At 42.0% G+C, this 18,504-nt stretch overlaps 1 protein-coding gene across 7 annotated transcripts in view; it reads left to right on the plus strand.

Moving 5' to 3' along the window:
* Window positions 1–2,616: 2,616 nt before the first annotated feature.
* nlgn4xa (neuroligin 4 X-linked a) overlaps window positions 2,617–18,504 on the plus strand; it is a 57,420-nt gene continuing 41,532 nt past the window's right edge. Inside the window, exons 1-4 of one of the 7 annotated variants that reach the window (XM_076157772.1) lie at window positions 2,749–3,084; window positions 6,079–6,121; window positions 10,220–10,225; window positions 13,479–13,532. In XM_076157772.1, coding sequence (XP_076013887.1) covers window positions 2,776–3,084; window positions 6,079–6,121; window positions 10,220–10,225; window positions 13,479–13,532 — 412 coding nt within the window. In that variant the 5' untranslated portion in view covers window positions 2,749–2,775. Of the gene's footprint in view, window positions 3,085–4,668; window positions 4,671–5,630; window positions 5,656–6,078; window positions 6,122–10,219; window positions 10,226–11,080; window positions 11,098–13,009; window positions 13,041–13,478; window positions 13,533–14,732; window positions 14,747–18,504 lie in introns of all 7 variants that reach the window. The other 6 variants (XM_076157852.1, XM_076157874.1, XM_076157875.1 and 3 more) reach the window with 6 other exon arrangements.

Consider the following 18,504-nt stretch of genomic DNA (forward strand, 5'->3'; position numbering starts at 1 on the left):
GCCATACAGCTTTTGTTGCATTAGAGATTTTGATATCCAGTGTGAGTTTCATTCGTGTCTGTGTAAGTGCCCTACCCCACTCCAAGTTCCTCCAAGATATTGCTGACCAGGACGCGTGGTCCCTTCTGTACCTTCTCATTGCTCACTACAAACCACTGTAGATCAATTTATGAGCTGTTTTTCTTTCCTTAATTTTTGTCATTTGTCAACACTTTTTGGTATTCCATTGGTTGTGAGTGTAGCCCGGTCAGGATGAGTAATATATAGTCTAAAATCAAATCTATAACTCTGGCTTTAAATTGGTCTGTCTGTGTTTGCTGCCATTAATTTTGTATAACAGGAAAAGCAAGACTAAGATAGTAGACGAGACAAAGGATCTTTGATCACCTTTCTCATCATTAGTGACTGTGTGCTGTGTATGTTGGGCATGTAGCATATTGGCTGTGACACCAGCAGTGGTTCTCAAACTTTTTACTTCGGGTACCACCTCAGAAAATATTTGGCTCCACTATGGCTGATGTTAAAATACAGTAGCGCAGGCCTACCCTATTCACCTGCTTATATTCACTATGCAAAATGCACACAGGAAGCAAATTTATTCCTCATAAGAATATTATTTATTTTGACCTTTGTCAGTCACAGCCACATTGTACAAATTGGTACTAGAACTCTCCTATATGGGGCAGTCCCTCTTACACCCACAGCATGTTCACACACACACACACAAACACTCACACACACGCACGCGCGCGCACAGCATGTAAGAACATTAGTAACAACTGCATTTCATTCACAAACACGCATACATACAAACATACACACATACACACACAGCATGTGACAACAAAAATAACAAAAAACACAAACAACTGTACTTCAAACACACACCATTTTGGCAACTATTTATAACTCTTATAGGCCGGACAGAACAGAAAGTCCTCCTAAGCTGCACCATCATGCTTATATCTGACATAAACAAGTAAATTGGCCAAACCTGCATCATCAGTAGTCTCGTCCAGTCCAATGGAATAATAGCGACTACTTTTAATGCGTTCAATCAGTGTCTTCCTAACGTCATCTGCCATGGCTTCTATTCTCCGCCACACTGTGTCGTTTGAAAGTGGCAACAAGTTTAACTGTTTGGCGACCTTCTCGCCACACATTATGTGTACCATCTCTTTGGCTAATGGTAAACACAACTGTTCACCAGTGGTGTGCGGCACGGCCTGGCACGATACGAAGCCCCCAGTGTTTTTTGCCCGGTGTGCCGCGAGAGATCATCAGGTGTGCCGTGGGACATTATCCAACTTCACTTAATTAATCCGAGAAACAGACTGACAGATCACAAATTTCGAAGCGCGCACTCCACCCCCCCTCCCGAAACCTAACTGTTGCGTTCAATCGCAGTGGAAATTTAGAAGGGCGCTACGCCAACGTAAGCACTCAGTTCACAGCCGTCCAGGCTGCTTGAAATATCCTCTTCCTGATTCGCAAATTTTGTCCTTTTAGTTTCCCTCTGCACGCAGCGCTACTATCAGTAAGGTTAGTAGTGTGCCGTGTGCAAAAATTTATGAAAGGCTAAACTTATTTTAAGTCGCATTTCAATTATCTCATGGTTCAGATATTTTTATTTGATTCCTCCGCGTACCACTACAGTGAGCCCGCATACCACTGGTGGTACGCGGGCGGCTGGTTTAAGAGATTGACTCTTGAGGTTCAAAACCTGGAAATCAGTTCATGTAGGGAGGCAGTGGATCAGTGGGTAGTGCTTCTGCTTGGGAACCGGAGGGTTGCCGGTTCGAGCCCCTGCCGAGGTGCCCCTGAGCAAGGCACCGAACCCTCAATTGCTCCCCCCTCTGCGAAGGGTGGTAATGTAATGTAAGTCGCTTTGGATAAAAGCGTCTGCCGAAATGATCGTAATGTAATGTTTAAAACAATCATTCAAACTGATTGTTCTCCACATACACCAAAATGTACATTTATGCCATTAATCAATTCAATTGTGCCAAGTCATTTGCACCCATAAACAGTGTGTTGTTTATATTGAAACAAACAATAAGACACAAACACGATGAAGGAAATGATTATTAATTACTTCTCAGGTTTAATGTTCATTTAGAAACACAGCATGAATATTTAATGAAGTGCAGAATTATTAACACTGTTGATGTCTGTGTGTACACATTTAAAGATAATAAGATATCTTCTCCTTAACTCTGATCCCTGCTCGAAGTTGTAAGCTTAAACTGTCAGCTTAACTTAAATTTGGTGTTAAACCGTTGCAGTTCTGCCATGTGGATAATGACGGTTTCATCTTTCTTATTTTTTTATTCAGGATATCCCATCGAGCTGGAGCTATCCCAGGATAACCAAAGCCCGTTCTATGCTCTCTCCTGTTGACTGGGTAGACAGGAAGTTTTAAAGCCGCTGCTGATCTCCATACACGCTCTCGGGATGGGGAGCTCAAAGAAAACCTCTTTACTTGGCCGGGGCGCTGTCTCTCAGCTTGTGGCCTGAGAAGGAGCAGGAGGTGTATCAGTGGGGGGCTGGTACTGGCACTGAGGACCCTGAGGTTGGACCATTACCACAACCTGCCAGACTCATCACAGCAGGAGCATGTCAGCACCGACAGGCTCGTCATGGTTGTGTTGCAGCAAGGCCAAGGCCGACTTGCTGTTCTGGCTTGGGATAATTTCCATCTGTCTGGCCACTGTTCAGGCCCAACAGCACCCTGTTGTCACCACCAATTATGGGAAATTGCGGGGGGTTAAGGTGATGTTGCCCAATGAGATTTTAGGACCAGTGGAGCAGTATTTAGGGATACCCTATGCGTTGGCGCCTACAGGGGAGCGGAGGTTCCAGGCACCAGAGCCACCCATGTCCTGGCCAGGCATACGGAATGCTACTCAGTTTGCTCCGGTTTGTCCTCAGTTCTTGGAGGACCGATTTTTACTCAACGATATGCTGCCTGTGTGGTTCACTGCCAACCTGGATACTGTGGTTACCTACGTCCAGGACCAAAACGAGGATTGTCTTTACCTGAACATCTATGTCCCCACAGAAGATGGTAGGTGCACTAGCTTTGTCTCTACTTTGCCTTTTTGCTCATCCTCATTAATTTCGCAACCTGTGTTTACAGAAAAGAAAGATTGGGGACACCGTTTGGTTGAACGGTTGCTGGCAGTCCTTTCATCTTTTGACTCTTATTAGGAAAAACAGCCATCGTAAGGTTATGATGAAATCAGACACACAACTGCCTTTACTACTGCCCAGCATACTCAGTTATAACACAGAACACAGAGAAAAATATCCATTCAATTACACTTTTTCCAACAATCACCCCTCTCCTCCTCTCTCTCACTCTCTCTCTGTCTTTCTATTTACTGAAGAAATGTGAAACTGCGTGGATAGTCATGTATACAGGATTACCGAGAATTACTATACGGATCAAATCATATTAACAGCTTAAATAAACTACTTTAGTCACAGCTGTGATGAAAACTGTGGCATTTAACCAACCACAACCACAAATTCATGAATTGGGGGACCAGAGAGCTATGGTGGATGGGTTCAGAATACACTGTATCACGGCTGCTGATGGATGTCAACCCAAATGTCCTTGAAATAACAAAGTAAAGTTCTTCATGAAACGTTTTGAATAGTATAAGCAGTTTTATTAATGAAGGAAAAAATGGTTAAATGCTATAAATGGTTTCTGGTATGTTCACCACATACATCAGTTTATGCATTCGTTGTTACTCTGCTGTATTGCTAGACAATGAATATTAACTTCCAGCAGGATTTGGTGAGTGCAGTGACTGAAATGACTGTATCTCCAGCAGTTGTCCTGTGTTTTGCTGTATCCCTCAAAACCCAATGAGGGCATCCATGTGGAACATGCTTTACTTTTATTAGCACCAAAATACAACATTTCATGATAGAGAAAAGCTGCTTCTCTACAGCAAAGAATAGCTGATTCTGTGTTTTTGTTATTTGTCTTTACAATTTCGCCATGGTGCATCACAGAGATGTATGAGCATATCTGTATATCCGGCTTCTAATAGATACTGAATCTATTGACGTGTGTTAATTATAATTGTCCATACATTACATTACATTACATTACGGTCATTTAGCAGACGCTTTTATCCAAAGCAACTTCCAATAAGTGCGTTCAACATAGGTAGGCAAAAGAACTTCAGGTCACAAGAAATCGTAAGTGCATTTCATTCCAAAACCAACAGCTAAGAGCATAACTAGTGCTAGAGTAGAAGTGCAATAAGTTAGGTTAAGTAAGTAAGTAAGTGACCATAACTTCATTAGGGGAACTGCAGAGGTCTGTGGGAAATTGTTGCAGAAATATTAATACTGCAGAGATATAAAAAATAATATATATGAATGTTTGTTCATACTTGCAACCATTGGAGCAGAAAAAAAAGGTTGACTAGTGTATCCATAACATAACCTTTACAGTTCACCAAACCCTGTTAGAGGAATGCTTCAGAAATGCCCGCGGGCTCGTCGTATCTTTCACATATTCCACATGTGAGTGAGCACTTGTGACATCATGAGGATGTGATGACAGGCCAAGCTCTTTGGCTTTGTGCAACAGCCTTGTATACAAGCGTGTGTCACCTAAAAGTTGATCGTGTTCCACTTAACTTAAAGTGGTTTGAGGTCAGGGAAGGTGGGCTGCCCTGTTGGGTTTGGATACAGCAGGGCATTGTGCGTGGCCTCGTGAACCTTAGTGTCTGGCTGATATCTTTGACAGCTCTGTGCTAAATTTAGTTTGGTAGATTAACAAGTGCAGGAGGAATAATCTCACAGGTCTGGGTCAGTGCACCACTGAGAGCTTCTCTAAAATCTTTACGTAGTGGCCATGTATGATGAACAGACAGATATTTTACTCTTTTTTTTTTACAACTAGATGAGCACTGATGAGAGCACTTACCTCCACCAGAGGCCCAGCAACTCTGTTCATGGCTCTGACAATGAGGCAAGCCACTTGAAACCATGCTCAACAAATTCACAAACCCAGATAATATACTGTAGGTCTCTATGTGGTGAAAGAAAAAAACATTTCTCAACTAAAACCCTTTATTCAGCACAATTTATTACGCATTATGAGTAAAATCAATAAAACAATGATAAAAGCAGCTCTTCGGTAAATCATTTGAGATGGGACATCCTATTTTAGGCAATGAAAACACGATTTCCATCAAAAATTCCTTAAATTCTAAAACAAAATATATAATAAACCATAAGCTTAGTTAAAGATTAATGGAGAACATCTTGACTCTACTGGTTGAGCCACAGGCACAATGGATAAGACAGAACTAAATGACTGAAGGGAATCAGATGACAGTTGGGGAGCAGAAATACATCTATATGCAGATGATATACTTATTTATCTGAGCCAACAAACAAACAAACAATCCTTGTTTGAACTGATGTTTGTATTCAGGGTTATGATTCCTACAGAGGTTATAAATTATATATTAAGAAAACCCAGGTCTTTACTTTGGAACTCAACGCAGATATAGAGATATAGAGTATCAGCACTTGTATAAACTCCATGAAGAAGAATATTTTACAGTGACTGGTGTACCGTTTCCAATCAGTACCAATAGAAAAATCAGACAAACTGTTTATGGAGTGGGATATATTATTATCCAGATACATATGGATGGAAAGAAGGGCCATATTTAAACACCTTACAGCTATCCCAGGATAAAGGAGTTACGACTCTCCCATGCTTGAGGGACTGTAACAAGGTAGCACGGATTAGGCCTAATTGACTATTTCGGAAATATTTCTTTAAATATGGCTTTAAATATGACATCATTGCAACTCCAATCTACTTGTACTCTACCTCAGGGTCTATGTATAAAGTTCAGCAACAATAGTAGGGATAACACAACCTTCCTCCCTTCTCTCTATCTTTCTCTCTCCTCTTTCCCCTTTCTATATAAAAAAATATCTCCAAAATATCCTACACCTGTATGCACAATGTCATGTACAATGTCTGCTTCAAAAAAAACAAATTGCAACAAAAAAAAAACACTCAGTAGGACACAGCCATGCTTCACTGAAAGGTTTGAGCAAGTATGTAGATCAGGTGGTCTCCAACCTTTTTGCCTCGGAGAGCTACTTTGACAAAATGAAAGTGTCGGAGAGCTACTCATGTTTTATATTATTCGTAACATTTATCCACATGGCTGAGTCTCCACCCAAACCAGCTGAATAAGCGTCTTTAGAACATTTACAAAATGTCAATATCCAACACTCACATTTTGTATCAAAATGCCCTTCAATTCAGCAACATAAGCTTGTTTTTTTCTGTATACATATTCAGTGTCATATTAATTTCACAAAAAACAAAACAATGTTATTACTTATTTTACTATTTAACTAATACTTTACCTCTCATATTTCTCATTTTCTGTCTGTCCACATATCACTGTCACAATATCTCTTCACATTCCCTGCCATTCAGGGAATTCCCTGTAGTTCCCATCTCATCTGTGCTTCACATGCATTCAGTCTGTTCTAAAGTAAGTGAGATGACAGAGAGTGTGGTACTTTTTTCACAAGGTATTACATTACATTACATTACGATCATTTAGCAGACACTTTTATCCAAAGCGACTTCCAATTATTGCAGAGCAGCCATTATTCGGCGCTCTGGAACAGTTGAGGATTCGGTGCCTTGCTCAGGGGCAAGGCAAGGAAGGGCACTGCCTCGGCAGTGCCCTGGAGGCAAAACTGGCAACTCACCAGCTACCAGTCCACTTACTTGGTCCATATGGGACTCGAACCGGGGACCCTCCGGTTCCCAAGCGGAATCCCTACAGACTGAGCTTTGGAATGTTATATTCAGTGTTTTCCTGTTTGAAAAGAACACACACTGGATTGAGAGCCTGGGTGGAGCTTCTTTTTTCTTCCAACTGAACTGTTGGATGCACAGTTCTCATGTCTGTGTGGGTTTTTTGTGGACCCTGCTCGACGTGACTGCTTAATTTTGCCTTTATGTTGTCACAATTGTTAAAATGCATCAAAATGCTGATTTCCCCCCCAGCTGTCACTCATCTTTTTCGCGTACTACAGACCGAGACCATCCTATCATTCTGTCTTGTATTAAGTAGCAGAAAAAATGAAAACAGCTCTCAGATGGGAGCCGGCTCCCATCGTTCACCTAAAAGAGCTAAAAGAGATGATATGGGAAGTACGGGGAACTCTTCGAGCCGGTGCGAGACACGCACACACTCGCAATTCACGTTCGCAATTTGTTGCCTTTTATCGGGGCTGTTTTTCGGCAGTTATCGGCAAATCCGGCGCACGCTTGCTGGCCTGATGTTACGGTGTCAGGCAACCAAACCTGACAGCAGCGTCATTTGTTGAACTGACAGCTGATTGGCTTATAATCGTTTTGAGACAATGGAGGCGGGATTTGAATTTGATTGGATAGAAATTTAAAAACCCAACCAAGTGACGATGTGTTGTCAAATGTACGCATTTGTTGAACCTTTCGGCGAGCATCTGGGAAAGGCTTTGCGAGCGACTGGTAGCTCCCGAGCGACGTGTTGGCAACCCCTGGTTTAGAAGAACACACATGTTGATATTTCATCTTAGTCTTTGGGTGAAAACTAAATGAAAGTGGCTCTCATCCAGAGTCTCCGATAGCCTGTATATAGAATATAGAATAACGTTCTTTCAGACCACCAGGATGTGATCAATTTGAAGTACACAACATTTTTTAGATGTCTATAGCCTCCCATTTTAATGTTTTATTATTCCTATTATCACAAGTAAAAAACAGCAAAAACAACATGAGAAAAGGAGAAATAATAATGCACCTCCACTGTGTGAGCTCAGTGGGGAGTGACATGTCTATTCCATTCTGAGCTCCCCTGGCTGCCCATCATCTTTAAATCCCCAGAGTCGGCCTTTTCACAAATCCCCTGTAATGTCAAAATATCCTACCAGTGGAGGAATCGGGGAGGGATTTGTAGTGTTAGTGGGCTGACAGATTATGCTACGTGTATTCTTTGTTGTCTGATTCTAAATCGGAAGGGAAACACCCACAATGTTCTAAAAAGGCCATGTGCGAGTGGCTGTACTGTCATTTGGGGTTTGTGCTGGATTCACTGGACAAGCAGACACAGCATTGCTGTTTCAGAGCTCCTTTAAGTTGAAGTGAGAATGAGGATACGGATGGAAGTGAGAACATGTTGACATTTAGAGGCTTGTGTGTGTGTGTGTGTGTGTGTGTGTGTGTGTGTGTGCTGAGGCAGTAAAGCTGCTTTAACAGCCCCTGCAGTGGCTCTAGACAGACAGAGGAGATGCATGCAGTTGTGTGTGAATTAATCGCTGAGACAATGTTTCCTCAGGGTTTTTTTCCTCTGCGAGCGAGACAATACCATAGCCGCCTCATCTATTTTTTTAATTGTCAACATCTCCCACATTAGCTGTGTTTTATGGGCTCAAATCTATGAGACAGCCTTCTCTTACCTTTATGTGCCTTTCCAAAAGCTGTAAGAATCACTGAATGTTTCAGCAGCAGCCTGATATATTTAATACTCGGAAACCAAAAGGCATTTCGGTGCTTTTTGTACCTAGTTTAAGCAGCTATTCATTGTATTAATGTACTCTTTCCTGCAATGTATAGCCAGAAGATAAAATTACATATACTGAGGTAAAGGGCAGCTGAGATTAGTGTATAGATGCTTTTCCTAAACCACTGCAGCTCACTCACATACAGTGCTTACATATTCATGCCAAAATGATGATGTAATTTGGTAAGCAGTGAAGTCAGCATTTCTATTTTACTGCATGTAGCTTTCAGACACAGCTTGCTGCTGTGCTCCATCAAATACATACTTCAACTTTCTGATAGTAAAAGGATTTTATTGTAGTTTTTCCTCAGCCAAAGCTGATGTTTAATTGACGGTTTAACAACTGACTTTATTTGTTCAGGTCATTCTTGTTTCCTGAGGCTGTCGATCCTCATTACATCATCATTTCACAGTGGGTGTAGCAGCCCAATGAGGATAAAAGACATCAATATCTCACGCTAGTTTACAACAAAGACGCCTGTTTGATAAACAGCAAAACAGCTATATGAACCCAGCTTTATCACAACAAAGTGACTGAAGGATCCCATCTCTCACCCAGTCCCATGGATGGCATCAAGAGGATCCCTTCAATATCCTCAAAATAAATGCTGAGAAGTGGACACATTTCTCCAAACGGCACAATTTGAGTAGCAAACCAAAGCTAACATTCTATTGGAAGGATGTGCAACAATGCATATTTGTAACAGAATGTTTATCAGCGATTTTTACAGGCCCCTGGCTCCCTAAATGGCAGAAGTGCAACCCCAGAGCTTAAGTTCAGCCAATAGCCAAAATAGTTCTGTCATTAACGGAGCCAGGGGGATGTAAAGATTGCAGATGAAAGATGAAAAGGGGGCCAATATCTCCCAGCTGATTTTTGTGGTTATGCAACAAGCGCTAGCAACGAGCACCTGTGTCGAGTTTGCAGGTGCCATCATTTTCTACTGCCCTGTAGAAAGATATTCTGCAGTCTTATAAACCTTGACAATGTTGAATTTCGGTGTTAGGGTGTTTCGATTTTGTGAATTGTTTAAAGTGAATTTAATAATTTGATATGAATTTGATAATTTGAAGGAGGCATCACATCAAATAGTGCAGTGCCTACCTATGTTGGCACTGTCGATTTGGATAAAAGCGTCTGCTAAATGACTGTAATGTAATGTAATGTAATGAAATACTGAGTGAAATGGTATGTTTACCACACAGTCATGGTTTGCAGGTAATGGACAGAGGACCCGAATTGCAGATTCAGAGACGAGGATCAAAATAACAAAATTCTTCTTTACTCATAAAGTTAATAAACAGGTGCATGAGGCCAAAAACTACACTTGACAATACTTGGACTTGATACTCTACTTAACATGACTACTACCTTCTGTGCTTCTGCTACCTGCTACACAGGTAACAGAAGCATACAGGCATACAAAAGCAAACCCATGCGACATCAGGTACGATAAGTAGTGATGTGTCCTTTCGTGTCGAGGCTTCGAAGTGTGTGTCGAGTAATCCAGATTTTGGCGAAGCGTGTATCGAGGCGTGTGTTGGTGACGTATGTGGTGACGTTGGAAGCCTCGCGAACCTGCCGTACTTCGTGACTGATTCAGGAGCTGGTTCGCCTGTATGCCGCGCGATTCGGGATATGAGGGGCAGCGATCCCACGGCTGACGTGCGGCTCGGCTCGAGTGCTCACTGATTTTTCTCTTGGTGTACAAGATTTTCATATTGTAAAATAAACATCTAAAATGCATAGGTCTATATTTGGCAGAAGCACCATGGATGGATGCAGGAAAGCGCAAAACTTAACGAAAATATGAAAATGAACAACGGAGGTTTTGCGCTGCTGGGTCTCCCGAGGCCGTCTGATCATGGGATGGGCCGGTCTCTTTGTTTATTGTTTGAAGCAGTAGCTCAGTCCATAGGGATTCAGCCTGGGAACCGGAGGGTCGCCAGTTCGAGTCCTGTATGGACCAAGTTAGTAGCCTGGTAACTGGTGAGTTGCCAGGTTGCCTCCAGGGCACTGTCGAGGTGCCGATGAGTTATTTTACCGCCAGCCTGTATTTTGATTTATTCTCTGTCACCTCTATGGCTCTTCTCTATGGTGTTTGGATGTGTTGTGGCTCTATGAACTGGACTGGTTAACCACTCCTGATTTATTAAATTCCAGGCTTCACACACCAAATCCATGGTGTCAATACAATCAGTGCCTGTTTTACATTTATTGTCCACTTAGTGGCACAGTAGAGCAAATGAACCGTGTGAAGCTTCGGCCCGTGTGTCAAGCAATTGGATGGAAAGCTTCAACGCTTCATGAAGCTTCATCTCACCATCACTAACGATACGCGACATCAGGTACGATACGCGACATCAGGTGCGATACGCGACATCAGGTGCGATACGCGACATCAGGTGCGTTCCGACAAGGACACATGAAACACAGGGATACTTATACACACCAGACAGGGGAGGAGACAAAGAGACACAGGTGAATCACATCAGGGCAGACAGGTAATCACAATCATGGGAAACACATGGGGGCAGGATGTAAAGACACCAAAAACATGGACAAGACAGAGTTTCAAAACAAGGACGGGACATGAAACACTGAACATGAACTAGACAATAATATGACGTGACAATAATTAAGGACATGACATTACATAATCTGGCGGGACACGACAGTAGGACGAGACATGACAGTAAAGACAGACTGACATTAACTATAGGAAATGTGAGACAAGGACGAGACATGACATCGGACATGAACCAAACTACAACATGGCGTGACCATGATCAAGGACATATCAAACAACATGGCGGGACACAACACCAGGACGAGACATGACACTGGACATGAACCAAACTACAACATGGCGTGACCATGATCAAGGACATATCAAACAACATGGCGGGACACGACACCAGGACGAGACATGACACATACAGCTTTATATATTCTTTATATAAGAAGAGAAGAAATTTTCCCTACCAAGAATATTTGTAACATATCGGGAGCTATTTTGGTCGATCACTGTGCTGCTGGGGTTGTCATGACACACTTTTGTGGTGCACTTTGTCGCCACATGTGTTTAGGCTGAATACATTACCATTAAATCATCAAAAAATCACTTCAAATAGTCAACTAATGCTCAGGCCCCGTCAGCTTTACCGTGTAAAAAGCATTTTAATGACAAGAAGAATAGCTCAGTTAATCACGAGTCTGATGAAGGAGGCTTTGGATGAAGAAACAGAGAGGATTAGTGTTCAGACTTTCAAGGGGGAGTTTGAAGAGCAAAGCCTTTATTTAATAGGTTTTGATTTTAGAGTTTTTTGTCATCAATTTTACGAACTTTACAAGTGCAAGTTCTCTCTCCAACAGTGATGATCAATATTGAATGACACACATCAGGAAACTGTATACATTAAAGAGTCAAAACTGGACCAATTTCTTCCATAAATGGGGTTTTTATTTATTGTTACATACGATTAATGAGCTGGATGATTGAGATTACACACGCGCACACACATATACACACACACACATACAGACATCTCTGCCACCAAAATACCAGTGTATCACTGGATTGCCAGCTACATGGCCCAGAGTGTGCCTCTGCTGTCACTGTGACCGAAATACCAACAGTGCAGCTACGCAAAACTGCACTACAGGAAAATCTTGTTTTGGAGGCAAAGGGCCGTGTCTTGGGCCTGTGCACCTGTACTGAAATAGAGCCCAGAGGTCATATTGAATGTATCTGCAAAGTGTCTGGTTAGTGTTGATGTCAAAGAGAACACATTTGTCACAGATTTACCTCCATAAGTCAGATGCCCTGACAAGCTACCAATGGTTGTAGCATTACAGCAGTTTTTGTTTTTATGCTACACGTTTTTTAGTGTATTACATGATGATTAGCGACATGATGTGGTGCACTACTGACATAGAGCCACATAGCCAGGTTGCAGTATGTCGCAATGTTCATGGAAGTGATCAAAAACTGCTTGAATAAGAGTTCTGGAATTTAAAAAAAACATTCAGGCAGATCACTGTATTTGAATGAGACAGATGATTGAGCTCTCCACAGCTGACAGATTTTACATTTATTTTGATTTAGCTGGAATTACAACAAATTTTGTCTGTATGGCTCAGTATTACATACTATGTCTCACAGGGCTTTACGGGCTCACAACAACAAACAGTTCCAGATGCAGCCCAGATATCAATAGGAAGACTACTTAAAGCATAAGGAAAAGGAAGAAACTTTGGGAGGGACAATACAATAGAGATTCCCTCACCTGGAACGGTCAGGTGTGTAGCAACAGGTGGGAGAGAGTAAATTACGACATGTAATAAGACTGCAAAAGACAAACAACACATCCAGAGAGAGAGAGAGAGAGAGAGAAGAGAGACAAAAATACATCTTGCCTCAGGTTTGGAAGTGCTGATCCTCATTCCAGCCCACTCACACTTGGCTACAAACTGATCTACATAGTGCATGTTGAATCTAATCGATGGTTTGGAATGACTTGGGAAAGTAGCTGATTTAGACTGGACAAAGGTTTTGCATATTTAACTTCTTTTTTTGGGAACATTACGAGTTCGGCTGTGGGGTAAATGTGGGTTTGTGTTACAGCATTGTGAGAGATGTGATCAAACTGTTTGGACACAAATTGCTCTTTTGTTACTTCAAGGCTGCTGTGGTTTGCTGTTAGCCGATGAAGCTCGGCTCCACACACACACACGTGTGGGTGCGCACACCCCAAAACCCTGACGTTGTCATGTATTTTTGGTTTTGGGGTGAAAATCTTTTTCTTTTTTATCTTTTTTATTTTTAAATCACTCTACTTTTCTCCTGTTGTCAACACCAGGGGCCAACACTCAAGGCGCAGATTTCAACAGTAATGACGGTGGCGCTGATGAAGGTACATATATATTTTGATATTTTTTCCCTTTTTGAAAACGGTAAAAGCCTGACACTTGTGCATGACAGAAAACCTCCAGACGTTTTTAACAAATTTCCATTGACCTCCTTCCTCTTCCTCTTTATTCCCCCTGAAGTGCACATCACTGTTGTCAGCTTTTTATTTTTCTATTAGCCTCGTTCCTCTTTGGAGCTCAACATCATTTCGATATAAATCAGAGAGGACGCCTCTAAACAGAAATTATGTGTTCTTTTTCCTAGTCAAATGCGAATTTAATCTGCATGTTATTTTCTCCTCTTCTGATGAATTTATTTGTGAAGGAACCATGTCCCTGCATTTCTGCATTTCCTTTTTTCCTCCTCCATTGCTCGGTGAAGCATGAGCACTAACCTGTGTTGTTTTGACAGTGGAAGCTCTGAGAAAATCTCACTTGACACACACTTTAACACTTCCATTCTTTTGCATGGTATTGCAACAGTGTTGTTTTTGTCACTGTGTGGGGAATCTGCAGGGATGGCAGGTGACTTGGAGTGAAGGAGCCACAGGAGGAGTTTCTGATAAAGAGCGCTTTTTCTGAAGCACATTATAATGAGCATGTGTTCCGTTTTTACAGACTTTGACATAATCCTCACACCCTTTTACATTGAGAGGGAATTATTCAGGCTTCAAGCTTTGATGATGTAGATCTCTTTGAATTTTGACTGTGAAGCAACTGGGATTGTGGGGACAGATGTTTTCTGAATGTAATGTGTATGCAATGTCTATATAGGGAAAACTTAATGTATTAACATCATTTCTTGATCAAATGATTTATCCAACAAGATAATTGAGAGGCCAACTACTAATGGGAATAATTTCCCTTTAAATTCAAATAAATAATTATTCCATAAACTACAAATATTCCCACAACTACTAATAAAACAGAACAACACAATGTGAGACACACACACACACACTCAGGATATAGTAAATCCAGGAAATAAGTGAAGATGGACTTTTTATATCTAGATTTGGAAGCACAAGGTTAGCAGTGATACGATAAGATAAGATAAGATACTTTGTTTGATCAGATCACATGCAATTCACACTGTTATCACACGTGATTTGAAATTTTTCTTGCACCCCCTCTTACATATCACACACACAAGGGCAGCCATTCTACAGCGCCCCTGGAGCAGTTGATAGAGCTGATAGCGACAGTCCTCTGGATGTTGGTCTGAGTGATGGGAGAATCTGACAGTGGGTCAGCTGATGAAGTGGACAGAGTGGAGGACCATGTACTGGTCAACAAGAAGACTCAAAGAACTGCTTTGAATAACAGTCTTTTAAATGGTTTGGCTGTGAACGGCCCACAAGCATTTTGGCCATCGCAATCGCCAAGTTAACGCTTGGAGTAGGAGGGGTAAATGTCATTCATTACTGAAATTGATTATCCCAGTCCTGAGAACAAATGACTCTCGATCGCACCTTTTTTACAGTCCAGTCTTTATAATTGCAAGATGAGATTTGATCACAGGAGCTTCTTAACCTATTACACAATCTATGATCTGAACAGTGATATGTTAAAATTGTATTATCAGTCATTCACTATCATTCGTTGAAGGCACCATCTCTGCACACTGAGCCGTTATTGACTTGATGTCATTTGCGCCTTGATAGTGGGTCATGAGCATTTGAGGGCTTAAGAGGGAATCACACAGTTCAGCTTGGAATAGATCTGGATGTGAAGAGACCCTGATCATATCCAGTTATTATAATCTGACACATCAGTACGACACATTCTGTCTAATAAGCACGCCTAAATACCATGGAGTCACAAGTCTGCTGGCTTGACTCGTGTGTTTGTGGCCCTCCAGTCATTTGATGGCATGAGATGTGAGTTTCTTGGGGGTTTCTAAGCCCTTGGCCAATGTCCTTCATCTCCAGGAGCATTTGAGGGTGAAGGCTGGTTCTAGGTCTTAGGTGTCCGGTGTGGCAATGTAATGTCCCTGAGGCATGCCTGGCTGGTAATGGGAACTTCCTATCAGGCACTACATGTACTACTCCCAAACCCAACTACACAATGAGCTATTGGTCTATTGATTGAGCTAGAACCCAAGAGAGTTGTGTGTTGTTAACCCAAAATAAAATCCACCTCCGAAAAAGAAATCAAAGAGATGATGTTCACAATTGGTAACATACAAGATCATATCATAAATAACATAACATATTATATATAATCTCCAGAGGTGTATGTTTAAACTAGCATGTGGGTTGTATGTGCTCAATATGACCTCCATTCTTTGGATGAGCCATCAGGGAGGCAGCACAACATCATCACTTCACGTCTGAAAAAGTCGTCATGACACCATTTGTCCCATAGTAGCCAAGAAAATTTCCACACTAACCAGGCTCTGTTCTAAGAGTCTGGCTCACAGTAACATAAATATCAATATCTTATGATATTGAATCATCATGTTAACACCATAATCAGATTAAATAAATAATGTATGTTAGTGTAGTTTAAGGTTTAAGAGGTTGGGGATCAGCTGTTTTAACCAATTTATGTTGACTTTCTACCTGCTATAAAAAGAAGACTCAGTAACAAGGACCAACAATTTGTAGCCAACAACAGGCTACAAATCAGAATCAGAAGAGCCAACTAAGTTTTCACTTACAAGGAATTTGTTCTGGTTGTTGGTGTGATAAACATATAAGAGCAACAGTAAATCTACAGTAAAAAACATACATTGTTATATACAGAAAGGGTAACTGAATGGGTCAGAGTGCAAAGATAAATATAGTATGAACCAAATGTGCAATATGCAAACTGTGCAAAAAAATAAATGTGCAAGTAACAAGGTACAAATGTGCAAGTACCAATTGTTCTGATTGTATGGTTAGTGGAAGACCCGTGCCTTGTTGATGAGGCCCACTGCGGAGGGGAAGAAGCTGTTGGCGTGAGATTTTGATCCTGATGAATCTCAGCCTCCTGCCAGAGGGGAGGGTTACAAACACTTTGTGTCCAGGGTGGGAGGGGTCGGCCGCAATCTTACCTACCCGCCTCAGGGTCCGGGAGGCGTACAGGTCCTGGGGGGATGGCAGGTTGCAGCCGATCACCTTCTCTGCGCAGCGGACAGTGGCTGAAACGAACCAGATGGTGATGGATGAGGTGAGGATGGACTCAATGATGGCAGAGTAGAAGTGCACCAGCATTGTCTTTGGCAGGTTGAACTTCTTCAGCTGCCGGAGGAAGAACATCCTCTGCTGGGCTTTTTTTGGTGAGGGAGCTGATGTTGTTTTCAGAGCATTAAGCTCCAGATTGTTCTGCCTGCACCAATTCACCAGATGATCAATCTCCGGCCTGTAGGCCGAATCGTCCGCATCAGAGATGAGTCCAATGAGGGTGTTGTCGTCCGCAAACTTCAGGAGCGTGTGTACAATCCAAGAGGTGTTTCCCCAGCCTCACGTGCCGCTTCCTGTCAGTCAGGAAGTCTGTGATCCACCTGCAGGTGGAGTCGGGCACGTGAAGCTGGGAGAGCTTGTCCTGCAGCAGTGACGGGATGATGGTGTTGAAGGTACAGCTGAAGTCCACCAACAGGATCCTGGCGTAAGGTTCCTGTGGAGTCCAGGTGCTGGAGGGTGAAGGTGAATTGGGCTCAAATGAGGGCAAGAGATCAGAAATATGGCCAGCAGCTAAAATAATCCCATAAGACCCTTAAGGATTGTAGCTTTAAATCAATTACAACCATGGTTTATCTGCTTTGAGCAAATGAGATGTAAATAAAAGCATGAATCACATATTCAAGGTTACCTGCATATGAAGACTGATCTAAATTATTCAACAAGGCTGCCAATATTCTGTGGTAGGTGTAACATTAAACAAAATGCCTCAGATTTTAATGTATTTCACCAAAGGAACAAATGTAGTCTTTGTTATGCCAACATCATGACGTGATAGAGTGGATTCTTCCTTTTTCACCCTGACTTGGGGATGGTGTGTAGGGGTCATATGTGTGAGAATTCATGCGAGTTCTCAAAATGACATGGATCACAGACATTTGGATTATTAAACACAAAGGGATAAAATATAGGATAGGAGCTTGATTTGGTGTGTTCCTCAGCATGGGTCTTTGTTAAAATTCTAAAATTGAGAAGCAGGAATTACTTTTTGTGAACAGCTGATAAATGTACCTAATTTCTTCTCCTCTATCTGTTTCGCTACATTCTTCTACCTCAGTGTTTCTGTACAGGTCCATAGAGATTGTACTTATAGAGCACTTTTCTCCAAAGTGCTTTACAAAGACTGCACAGTCATACACTGATAGCAGGTTCGGTGTTAGAGGTTCAGTGTCTCAACAACTCAATAACAGTCTCTCTAGGATGAGTCCAGAAATCAAATCAGGAACCTTCAAATCTCTTCTCTACCAACCCAAGCCTGGGGTTTGATGAGTCCTTCCAAACGTATCCCAGAAACTCTGTCTTGGCACATTTGACAGGGTTGATGGTGAAGCCTTGCCAGTGGGTCCTCAGGAAGACCTCCAGAGTCTTAAGTGCCGCCCCCATGTGTCACTGCAGATAACGATATCACCCAGGTAGGTGGCAGCAAAGCCAACAAGGCCAGAAAGAACCTGGTCCATTACAAATTCTCTGGAATAATGCTTGGGCTTATTGGGCTTCAAGTCCTTATGCGTACCTAGTCCAGGCACACATAGGTACTTGCCAGCACCCTTTACATAATTCAATGGTACAGAGCCTCTTGTCTTTCCCCAAACAGTCAATAAGGCTGTGTGTCTAACTTAGATAAGGTATCTTATCAATCTATCTTTCTTGGGTGCCAACACAACAAGGCTACACCAGTCACTCTTGGAGGGCTTGCTCAAGAATGTTCTCCATTGTGGACCATCAGAACTCTGCTTTTTCTAGCTTTCCTTTGACCTTTATAGGCAAGTTCCCTGCAACTCTGCTTGCAATTTGCTGGAGTCACTGTGCA

This window comes from Genypterus blacodes, unplaced genomic scaffold, assembly GCF_046128005.1.
Source record: "Genypterus blacodes isolate CSIRO-AG114 ecotype Tasmania unplaced genomic scaffold, CSIRO-AGI_Gbla_v1 ptg000002l_1, whole genome shotgun sequence".
NCBI lineage: Eukaryota > Metazoa > Chordata > Actinopteri > Ophidiiformes > Ophidiidae > Genypterus > Genypterus blacodes.